The 12,113-nt window shown below is 44.8% G+C and overlaps 1 protein-coding gene across 1 annotated transcript; it reads left to right on the top strand.

Annotated features, from left to right (window-relative positions):
* Positions 1-10,983: 10,983 nt before the first annotated feature.
* Positions 10,984-11,348, top strand: LOC141942005 (growth-regulated alpha protein-like). Its single transcript, XM_074864945.1, has 2 exons — positions 10,984-11,108; positions 11,261-11,348. Exons 1-2 carry the CDS (start codon positions 10,984-10,986, stop codon positions 11,346-11,348), a joined length of 213 nt encoding a protein of 70 aa, XP_074721046.1.
* Positions 11,349-12,113: the final 765 nt, after the last annotated feature.

Here is a 12,113-nt window from a genome sequence, read left to right as displayed (position 1 = left end):
GGCACCCCACCGTCCGCGGAGGGGCCCGGCAGCGCTGCGCGGGGTTGCCCGGGCGGGGGGGGCGGGGCGGGACGGGGCGGGGGGCGCCGCGGGGGTCCCGGAGCCGGGGCTCAGGCGGCGCTTCCCGCCTGGCAGGTTCGCCGCTGGCCGGGGAGCTGCGCTGCCGCTGCGTGCGGGCCGTGTCCGAGGTGATCCCGCCGCGGCGCCTGGCCCGCGTGGAGCTCGTCGCCGAGGGGCCGCACTGCGCCGTGCCCGAGGTCATGTAAGTGCCCGGCCCCGGCCCGCCGCGACCCCGACCCCGGCCCCGACCCCGGCTCCGGCCCCGGGTTCAGCCCCTCCCTCGCCCCACAGAGCCACGACGAAGCAGGGCCAGACGGTCTGCCTGAGCCCCTCCGCACCCTGGGTCAAGCTCCTCGTCACCAGGATCCTCAACAGGTACCGCCGGGGCCGTGCCTGCTCTCCGTGGGGGAATGGGGACGTGCCCCGCGCAGCAGCCGAGGCTAACGCGAGCCCCTTTGGAGGCCAAGTTTAGCTTTTGGCTGCTTTGAAACCAGTATGGGTGTCACCGGAATAACAAGCCACATTCTGCCATTGGTTTCTATGGGGAAATCTGGTTAGTTATGCCACAAACTTGCCCAGGAAGTGGCATCTTTGTTGGGACAAGAAAACCCTGTGGGTCAGGCAGAGTATCCACAGCAAATGCCTGATTAAATGCAAATCTAGCTGCAGGATCAGGCCAGTGTGGTCCACCATCACCATCAGGCATCTTTTCCAGAAGATAGGTCTGTGGGACTTATTAGCTGGAGCATGCAAGAAGACTTAAGGAAGGATTCCCTGACTGGCTTTATAATTTGAATTCTGCCTATTTCAGTTCACATAACCAGCTTTGAGGGAAGAAACATCTCCAAATGAAGCTACCTGTGTTTGACAGAAGATACTGGGAAGTGGATGCTGGAAGAAAATAGCCCAACTCTCCAGTTCAATCCCTCTGAGAGTCTCCCCTCCCCTCATACCTACTATTGCCTATTGCTATGTATGTATTTATTGACTTAGCTAAAGTGATTGGATCGGTTTGATAAGACAGCATAGGCTTTGCTAGGCACCTCTCGGCAACCTTGCTGCTGTTCTCACAATTTGAGTAGCCCCACCTTTGTGCAAGCTCCTTCTCTCCAAATACTATTTGCCAACAAGTTCTTACATACGGCATTAATATCCAAAAATAAGATGAGTCCATTGTGGCGACCATTGTGCAAATGTCTGCAGGTAGTCTGATATACAGAGGTTTGAGTGGGTAGTGTTGAGGATAGCGAGTAATCCTTCCATTAGGAATAGTGAGATTGCTAAATTTGAGTGCAGTTAGCATTTTAGTGCCCGTTCAGGATTACATGGGAATAAAAACTGGTTGAAGCAAGCGCAGGGCTGTGCTGCCATACTCAATCTGCTGCCTCAGGTGCCTAAATGAGCCTTGGGCTCAGAATGTCTTGATAAATCTTTTTTGCCACTGTAACTTACTAGCATTTATCTAGGATCTTTTTGGACAAGATACTGCGCAATGGAATTGGAGAAAGCTTGCCCCTGAAGTCTCACTTTATTCAATACTTACGACAGTTTAAGAATTTCCATGAAATTGTGGGGTTTCATACTGAAATTGTTTTGGTTTCTAACAAGATAATGCTGGGGTTGGTTTGTTTGTTTGTTTTTAAATGAGTTTACATTTAATTATTTCATATTTATACACAAGATGTAAAGGAACAGTAAATGTTCTGAAGAGGCTTAGATATTTTATGTCTACTTGTATGACATACTGTCATAATTCATAGAGAATAAGTAATTTTTCTTATTCTGCTTTGGAAAAATGTATTTATGTAAAAAGGTGGATTTCTCATGATAATGTAATGAAATATAATGTAATAAAAATATTTTGTTGTTGAAAAATACGCTGAGTTTTTTTGTGAATTCCATGTTAAGATGGAGCTGTCTACCTGTGCCCATTTGGCTAGCTGGGAGGCAGGGAAGCAGTAACCTCTGTGCATGCCCAGGGCTTCCCGGGCACACCTGCAGTCCAGCTCTCCCTGAAGTGTCAGGGACATTTTGTACTGAGCAAACGTGCTTTTAGATTCAGAGGCACATTTTTTAAACCTTCACTCGGAGCTGCCAGTGTGAAGAGAGATTAATCCCAGGATGCAGGTATTGAATCCAAGTAAGCCCCTGCAATCTGCAGGAACATGTATTCTGGTTTAATTTAAAAGCTGGGCTGTGTTTAAAGTTAAAACATGTTTTGCTGGATGGGAGGGAGCAACAGTGTATGCTGTGGTAAGAAAACATGAAGTTTACAACAATAGTTTCCAGGAAAAGAAATTGTTTGGGTCCCAGCTGTAACAAGGAGATCTGACACCTTTTAAAGCAAAGAATCTCCACCTCTGGATTCTTCTTCAGTGCACATTTCTAGTCCAAACAATATCTTCAATGACTAGGTGAACAGTACCTATTTAGTGACAGAAAAATCAATTGCTGTTTGCTCTTGAAGTTCAATAGAACCTTATCTGAAGATAAAACCATATCCTGGCCTTGTTGACACAACTAAGAGTCATAGTGTTCTCCTGTGACACGTGAAGAAAGGTGGCTCATCCTCATAACAGTCTAGCTTTTCTTTGAACGAGATCATTGGAAAGCAAATTCATATGAACAAGGATTGTCCTTGTTCCTTATTTCTTCCTCTTTACCTAGCAAATAACTGGATGTTACTTTTTTGAGTAGTGGACATAGAGAAAAAATTTACTGAATTTTGAAAACTTCGTGATGTATAAAATAGCTTTTCTCTTTGTAATGCGGAAATTTTGAAGTCAAATATTTAGGCTGTTGTGTTTATGAGAAAGTGTTACATCACTCAGAAAAGGAGAAATTACTTTTTTTTAGTGATACCATCCTCTTACTGTTGCTCTTGAAGGGAAAAAGTGTTACTATATTAAAAACTTTTGCAGGGAAATAATTTATTTTGCCTGACTTATCCATCAGATGAGTGCAGAAATTTAGAGTAGTAAAGGGCTAGAAAGATGTCCTGCATCTGAGAAAAACGATCCGATTATGCAACTTTGCAAACATTAAAGAGAGAAGAAATTAGGGGAGAATGTAAGCTGGACAAAGCTACATGCCAAAAACCAACAGAGAACTGGAGGGTTTACTTACATATATACATATAATTAAATAAATGTCTATCAAAGGGTGGATTTTACAGTATTAAAACTATATATATATATATATATACCTGCACACATCTACTTAGATCAACTGCATATTATGAAATCACAAAATGACTCAAATGATAGATATTCTATACCCAACTGGCTATTCCACTGGGTCATAACGTGAACCACCTAGAAGCTGAAGGTATGATCAGTGTTACTGGTTCAGTCAGATGGTGAAATCTGGCTATAAGGAAAACCAGCAGCTTCCAAATGACTGCAATACTATCTGTCAGACAAAAATGTTCGGAGTTCTCGCCCATATTCCACATTGCTGTGGTGGTTTAGCCCCTGCCGGGGTCTGAGACCATGCGGCCACTGCCCCTCCCCCACAAAGGGAGTGAAATACAAAGCCCCAAGACTGAGATAAGGAAAGGTTTAATACAACAGTGCAACAGCAACACAACAAACAGCAACAATAACAATAACAGTAATAGCAATGAACAGAGCAAAATAGCTACCAATACAGCAGTGAGAATAGAGCAAATCCCACAGTACACGCAGTAACCCCTTGTCCCGCTTCGGCGCCAGGATGTGACGTCCGCAGGGTATCTGAATAACCCAGCTAGAGCTTCCCCCCCACTGCTGGGGAAACTTAACCCTATCCTGGCTAAACCAGGACATAATCCACCCCTTTATTCTATACCATGTGCGTCACATCCAGCTGCCATTCAGCAATTAGCATTGACAAAGAAAAATTGACAAAAGCACAGTATAACTCACGGTGTGTTTTCACCCACAATCAAGTCCCCTTGTGGTACTCATCGGACCTCTCCATCCTTCTGCATCACCCACCAGGTGCACCCAGGTCCTTGAGCAAAGACAATCCCGTGGATGGGTTTGCCTTTGCCTGGTGCAGGACTAACTCAGACCATTTTTCCCAGCAGTTCCCTCATGCGCACCACAAGGACTTTATCCCCGTCTACAACACGTGGAAGTTTTGACTGAGCCGGGCCAGCTCGATTGGCAGATCCTCTTGTGTTCACTAACCAAGTGGCCTTTGTCAGATGCATGTCCCAGTGTTTGAAGGTTCCACCCCCCATTGCTCTCAGTGTAGTTTTTACACAGTCCATTGTAGCGCTCGATCTTCCCGGAGGCTGGTGCGTGGTAGGGGATGTGGTAGAACCACTCGATGCCGTGTTCCTCTGCCCAGGCATCTATGAGGTTATTTCGGAAGTGAGTCCCGTTGTCCGACTCAATCCTTTCTGGGGTGCCGTGTCGCCACAGGACTCGGTCTTCAAGGCCCAGGATGGTGTTCCAGGCAGTGGCATGGGACACTGGATAAGTTTCGAGCCACCCAGTGGTTGCTTCCACCATTGTGAGCACGTGGCGCTTGCCTCGGCGGGTCTGTGGCAGTGTGATGTAGTCGATCTGCCAGGCCTCTTAACTTTCTGTTGCTTGATGGCAAAACCAGCCTTCAGGAGGATTTCAATTATCTTCTTTCCTTTCTCAAAGACTTCCTCAGCTGTGTCCCCCCATACAATGATATCATCAATGAACTGCAGGTGTTCTGGAGCCCCACCTTTCTCGCGTGCAGTATGGACCAGTCTATGGCAAATGGTGGAGCTGTGTTTCCACCCCTGGGGCAATCGATTCCAGGTGTACTGGATACCCCTCCAAGTGAACGCAAACTGTGGCCTGCACTCTGGTGCTATTGGAACCAAGAAAAACACGTTAGCGATGTCAGTCGTGGATACCACTTGTCTGCCTCTGACTCCAGCTCATACTGGAGCTCTAGCATGTCCGGCACTGCAGCACTCATCACTGGCGTAACTTCATTCAGGTCACGGTAGTCCACAGTTAGTCTCCATTCGCCATTAGGTTTTCTCACTGGCCATATAGGGCTGTTGAAAGGTGAATGAGTCTTGCTGATCACCTTCTGGCTTCCTAGTTCACGGATCGGCTGATGGATGGGGACCAGGGAATCTTGGTTAGTACGGTACTGCCACCGGTGCACTGTCTTGGTGGCAATTGGCACTCGCTGCTCTTCAACCTTAAGCAACCCCACCACTGAGGGGTCCTCTGAGAGGCCGGGTAAGGTGGACAATTGCTCAACCTCCTCCAGGGCAGCTATACCAAAGGCCCACCGGTACCCTTTTGGGTCTTTAAAGTACCCTCTCCTGAGGTAGTCTATACCTAGGATGCACGGGGCATCTGGGCCAGTCACAATGGGGTGCTTATGCCAGTCCTTCCCAGTTAAGCTTACTTCAGCCTCTAATAGGGTCAGCTGTTGGGATCCCCCTGTCACTCCGGAGATGCAGATGGATTCGACCCCACTGTGGCTTGATGGCATCAGGGTGCACTGTGCGCCAGTGTCTAGCAAGGCCTTATATTCTTGTGGTTCTGATGTGCCAGGCCATCGGATCCACACCTTCCAGTAAATCCGATTATCCCTTTCCTCCACCTGGCTGGAGGCAGGGCCCCTCTAATCCTGCTTACCATCACTCACTTGATCTAAGAGTGACTCCTGCAAGAATGACTTCCTGGTCCCCTCAAGAGGGTCAAGCATAGTGTTGGCCATTCTATTCTGTCTAGGGGATTTCTGACTAGACACTGGAGCTGCATCTCTCTTGGAAGACTCCCCTTTCATGGTGGTCTTCCCTTTCAGTTGCTGTACTTGTGCAGCTAGGGCGGAAGTGGGCTGTCCAAGCCACCTTCTCATGTTTTCCCCATGGTCGCGGAGGAAGAACCACAGGGTGCCCCGTGGTGTGTGTCTTCCACAGAAAGCTGTGCCCTGACTGGAGCCCTATTCAATACTGCACAACTTCAGGTTACCAGCATGAAGGGATGGAAGACTATCTTTGCAATCTTCTTCTATATAGTGATAGCTCTAAGAAATGGTATTTTAGGCAATAGTTGACAGAGAACAACAGGAGCCCGACTGCCTTTTTTCCTGCCATTCTAATGGACTAGCAATTCCTGGTTCAAAACACCCTTCAGGAATTCAAGGAGGTCATTTTCAAACCCAGGCATACGCAACACATCTGGCTACCAAAGCTCTGCAGCTGGACCTATGCTAGCCAACTCGCTTCTTCCACACAGGTGATGTCAGCTCTACTCCAGACACAGAAAAACAGTGTCACCTGTTACACCACCAAATAATGAGACCTCACTGCTCTAGGCAGTTTCTGATGAGGCTCACCCAGATGCTGAAGCAAGTCTACTGGATTTCCCACTTCTCCAAGCAGAGCAAAAAGTTCCCAAAAAGGAAGCACAATGACAAATGACCTCAACCCTCTTCTGTCTCGCCTCTAGTCACACCATGTTGGGCTGCAGAACCAGAGCTGCACTTGGCTTCTCCTTCCCATCCTCCTTCCATCCCACCTCTACCATCCAGCTCTTTATTGGTCATCCTAACTCTACCACAGAAATGGAAGCCTCTTTCTAAGACAGGACCAATGCAGTTCACATTTCCAGTGCACCTCATTACTATGCTGAAACCACAGATATACCCCTCCTGACCATCCCATTGATGCTGTTTGTCACTATAAGCCTAGAGATCAACCTTGTAGGATTTGCAGAGGTTTTTCCTGTTCATTGAGGAATTTCACAGGATACTCCTCTGCCGGTCTCAGAGCACAAGTCCCTTGCCAGTCCCAGAATTTATGCCTTGCCTTGCACCCTAGGTGTTCTCCTTTAAGGATCAGCTTGAGATTATAAATTTTCAGGTGGTGGTAACAAGCCCATTGGGCTGTGGATATCCGACCAGGAGGTGCAGGTTCCTCCACTGATTACAAAAATGCAAGTATTACAATGTCACAGAAGTGCTGAAATATAGCAGAGTAGCCCTGCAGTTGACAGCTGCTGAAAGTGCAAAAACATGTGCCTCCATGTTATTTACAAAGGACTGAAGTCAAACTCTATGCAAATTAACATATGGGTGAAAACTGAAAGGTTATTTTGCAGGAAATGTCAGCAACTTCTCAGAAAGACATATATACAGATACCCAGCCCTTGCAGTAACCAACGATACTTTTCTACTGTGAGCTACTCACTTCACAAAAACCCTGAAGTCTTCCATTGTTTTCTGAAACAACCCCAGTAGTAAAAATAACCTTAGAACTGTAGAGTGGCAAGCTTTACTGTTTCTGAAAGCAAATGCTTTTCTAAATACATACTTTAGAAAAAAACCTCCTTATTTTTTTGAGTTAATAATCCAGAATATTGTAATTAGGTACTTAACATTTTTACCTATTTTTCAGTCATTTTCTAAAATTACCAACATTTTAGTAATTTAACGAAATTATCAATTTCACAATATGCAAATACACACACAAAACCACAAATATCTGTTCATTTTGTGAGCTACCACTCACTTGCGTAACAACGCAAAACAGTTCCGTACCATCCACTGGATAGAACTGAGTGCCTCAGTTTCAGGATTCCTTTCTGAATACTGTGTTTTACGTATATCAAAATAATCAGCAATTCATTACAAGAGAAGGCAAGGCTGGACTGGGATCGAGAGCAGTGTGCAGTGTTCATGTCTGGTCACAGGCCAGGAGACAGTGACCAGCGGTGTGGCAAATGCATGCATTTTTTTTTAGCATAGATCTGAATTTTCCTGTCAGGATAGATGCCTACAAAGACCTGTGAAGAAGAGATCTGAAAAAAGAGATGTATTCAACAGGGTTAAATGCAAGAGCATAATAATTTGTGCTTGCAAATCTGAAGGGACTTGCAAGAAGTAATTAAATTGTCCCTGACTGAGAACAGAGTAAAACCAAAGAGGGCTAAGGGCATAGAAGGGAGCATGAGGACATGGTGGCTGTTCCCAGCATTTCCACAGCTGTTCTTTTTTTGTGTGTGTGGTGTTGCACAAGTAACTCAAGTCCTCATTAAACAAAATCATGAGCCACACATTATCAGTTCTCTTTAAAAGGAATGGGAGCTGGACTGACAAAGTTAAAGCATAGCTTTAAGTGCTTTCTAAAACACTATCTAGTATTTGGAGGTGTTGAAATCTCAAACCTTCTTAAAATCTTTGAGTTTTTTTAATAACTGTTACACACTATGAATAAATGTAAGAGGTCAGGAGCTGTTTTCTGGACATGAGAGCATGGGGCAGGGCATGTCTCCTCCATACAGCTAAACTCTCTTTTCCTACAGACAAGCTTGTCCTCAGCCATAGGAGTCGTCCCTGGCCCATTATGGCCCATGAATTTTCTGGGTGTTATGTGGGATAGTGGATAAGTATAGGTAAGAGATTCTGAAAGATCATTATCTTAACGTGATAATGGTCTGACTTCCTCATTCTATCCAAATAACTTTATTACCTAGATCTCTGCCAATGTTCTATTACTGATTCTGTCTTGTATTTCAGCACTGAGAGAAAATTAAGCAAGTGCTGAGCTATAAATGATGATAACCAATGAAGCTTAATACCTCTCTCACTGCTTTAACCAGCATGTTATTTTCTCTTAGTATTTTACTTGGAATTAAGAAGGAATCACAGAGAGCAGAGTGGCTCCAACTTACTGCTCAGTTTCAGGTGCAAAACTGAGCACAAGCTGTTTCACCTCAGATTTTCCCACTTGTTCTGGCTGTGGCAAAAGGCAAGAGCAAGAGTAATTCTATCTGTATGTACATGTGCATAAGAAGCAAATTCTGGAGTGTAACAGTGTCAGCAGTCCCATGTGGGTCTGAAGACACAGCAGAGTTTGTTTTCAGTTCACCATAAGAAGGCACAGAGAGCAGTCATGGATAGCAAGACTGTAATCTCCCTCCTCATTCTCTCTTTTATGGGCAACTTTCCTGGTAAGAAAATTCAATTTATTTTTCTTTGTATTACAACTCTTCTACAATATGGTTTAGCTAAACAGAATGTTTTCAAAATGTGCAAACTTCTATACTCACATGGTCTTTCAGGTGAGGTAGCAGGTCAAGAAAAACATATTCATAGACTGTCAGAGTGGGCCTATTTCTTGTCTCCTATTATTATTCTGCTAGTGGAAATTCACTGACATTGATGAACTTGTACCTTAAATATTCTGAGAAAAAGGAGACTACAGCCAGGGCCTCAGAAGTGATAGCTTGCAATAACTGTGTGGCATATTGCATCGCTATCACTTTTCATGCTGCTTTTATGATAACAGGGCCTAAGATGAAAGCTTGGAATATCCGACTTAGTTTGAATCAATATTTCTAATCAACAGCCATCTGTTGAGAGCTCTTTCCTGTGAAGCATGAGGGTAAAAAAAAAAAAACAAACTCTGCTGGGAAAGTCCAAAAAGTATTTTGTGGGCAGAAAGTATGCCAAGGGGTCTGGAATGCTTCCAAGCCTGAGCACCATGTAGATGCTTGGTCATACTGCATCCTGGCTTCATGTTGGGATGACACATATCTCCAGGCTGGACAACTGGCTACCAGGACACCTGTATCATTACACACACCTGCAGTGAAGCTCTGGCACAGCCTTTGGGAATCTCATTTTCTTCCCTTGAGTCTGCAGATGGGATGTTGCTGCTCTGCTGGGATGCTCTGTGCTTCCCAATGCTTGACTTTCGAGTGCATTTGTTTCTGCTTTCTGCCAGGTAGGTAGGGAGGTGTCGGTCAGCCAAGAGAAGCACCAGCAGATTCAGCTGTGTGCAAGATAAGTGAAGAAGGGACGTAGGTGGATGATCATATCAAGGTACAAGAACTAGCACAGGGTGAGGTAAAGGGGTTTGCTGTTTGGTCTTAAGGGATGTCAAGACTACCCACAGTAAGAGAGGACTGATGAACTGACTGGGATTTCGGCTCCTGCAGCCCTACTCCTCTCAGTAAGAGTGTTCGTGTGCCCCACATCCATTTATCTGAAGCTTGTCTTTGCTTCTTGTTGATACTGCCCTCAAAGTACTGAATCTCCTCTTTCAAATATATTCCACAGTTCAACTGTCAGGAATTTCAAGCTGAAGAGGCAGCTTGCCTTAGTGAGAAAAAATGGACAAATGTGAGAGTTGTGATTGTGCATTTTTTACCTGTGATACCTGACTTGAAATCAGGAAGATATTCCTGTGTCTGCAGTGGGTGGAGTGGGGAAAGCCCTGGGCTTCATGGTTGGTGTTCTTGAATAACTTCCATCACCTTGCTGGTGCTCCGTGCTCAATTCTTAAAGCTGGGATAACATTTGTTTTTTGCTTCACTAGGGCAACATGGGTCTGGAAGGACTGTCAGGCAATAGCAAATCCAGTCCATGGACTTGAGTGCTGTACAATGTGTGGCATAATTTAATCAAAATCCATTCCAAAGCTGGTTGGGTTTCTTGTTCCTAGCCCTCACCCGGAGCTGCTTCCTCAGAGGCCCCCACACCTTTCCTAGCATCTTGATTAAGCTTCTAAGCTGAATGTTTTCATGGCTTTTTCACGCCGGGTACCAATGTAAAATTTTAGCTCAAACAAGTTTCACCTCCAGGCTGTATTCACGAGGAGCAGCTGTCTGCCTCCTCAGGTAGGTTTTTCTTCCTCTCATAAGATAGAAGCCACACACTTCCAGTAGCCTTTCATTGCACTTGATGTCATGCGATGCCAAAATAACTGTAATAGTAATGGGAATTTATAAATTGTTACCTGTACAAAGTCTGCAGATCTCAAACACCCTGTTCGTGCTCAGTGAAGGCACTACCTTAAACCCATGAATAGCAATCCATTTATACCTTGAGGCATGAACTTGTTATCCCTTCTGCTTTCTCTAATTAATCTTTTCATTATTAGATTGGTTCAGTTGCAGACATTATAAGCTTCCCTTTCCTTTCCTCACAGAGATGATGCTGGCAGCGGAACTGCGGTGCCACTGCATCCAGACTGTCAGAGGATTAATGTTGCCAAAGCACCTGGCCAACGTAGAAATCATTCCTAAGGGCCCACACTGCAATGCTGTGGAAATCATGTAAGTAAAGTCAGCAGGCAAGAAAAATTATGACTTACAAATGCTGAAAGGTTGGCAGCCCTTAAACTTATAATCCTCAGCCTTGTCTGCATACTCCTCTGACCTCCTTAGGTGTCAATATTAACTGAAGTGAAATGTTCATTCCACTGCAGAGCAACACTGAAGAACAGCCAGCAAATCTGTTTAGATCCTCAGGCCAAATGGGTGAAGATGATAATCAACAGGATTCTGAACAGGTAACTGCCAGATCACCTAGTAACTGGAATTATTCCACGAAAGGGAATATTTTCTCCAGTATAAACATCAACGTGTGTGCAATCTTCAGCGCTCTTTCTCTGAGACCCATTTGAGAAGTGCAGGGCTAGGAATACAGGACAACTAGATTTAGCTGATCTTTTGACAAGGCAGAAACAAGGCTTACCTGAGATATCTCAGTGATTTGAAACAAACAAACTGTTAGGTGTCATATTTTTCAAACAAGTATATGGATCCAGGGTTCTTCAGGGTTGTGTTCAGCTCCACATTGCCAAGGGTAATGTTTGGGCTTTCTGGAGAATAGTCTTAGAAGCAATACATAAGTGATGTTTAGCACTGCCCTGCGCCAGTGGGTCTGCCTGAGAGACAAGATGATCATTAGGACAAGCTTCCCTTGGGTCTGTGGGTGGATGCATCTCCTCAGAGATAAATTACACACAATAGCTATCCAGGCAAACTTATTCTAGAATAGCGACTTCCCCCTAGTGCAAATTAAACAAACATTCAACTAAAAAGAAAACATAAAAGAAAATAATTCTTTTATTTTCCACTAAATGTGAATCTGTTTTTGTCTAGTTTTGATGTTTGTAAATTAATCTCACTGTTTTGTGCCTGCTGTAATTCATTACAATATCTGTATTACAGTTCAGCCAAGAAACGGCATCAGTAAAGGAAACAGAGGCATCTCTGCAAGCAAGAGAAAGCTGCATAGAAATGCCATTAGCCTTTAAGTGTCTCCAGGGTCAGAGT

The sequence above is a fragment of the Strix uralensis genome, chromosome 4 (assembly GCF_047716275.1).
Source record: "Strix uralensis isolate ZFMK-TIS-50842 chromosome 4, bStrUra1, whole genome shotgun sequence".
Classification (NCBI taxonomy): Eukaryota; Metazoa; Chordata; class Aves; order Strigiformes; family Strigidae; genus Strix; species Strix uralensis.
The sequence above is the reverse complement of the archived record's forward strand: the minus strand, read 5'-3'. Positions and strand labels throughout refer to the sequence as shown.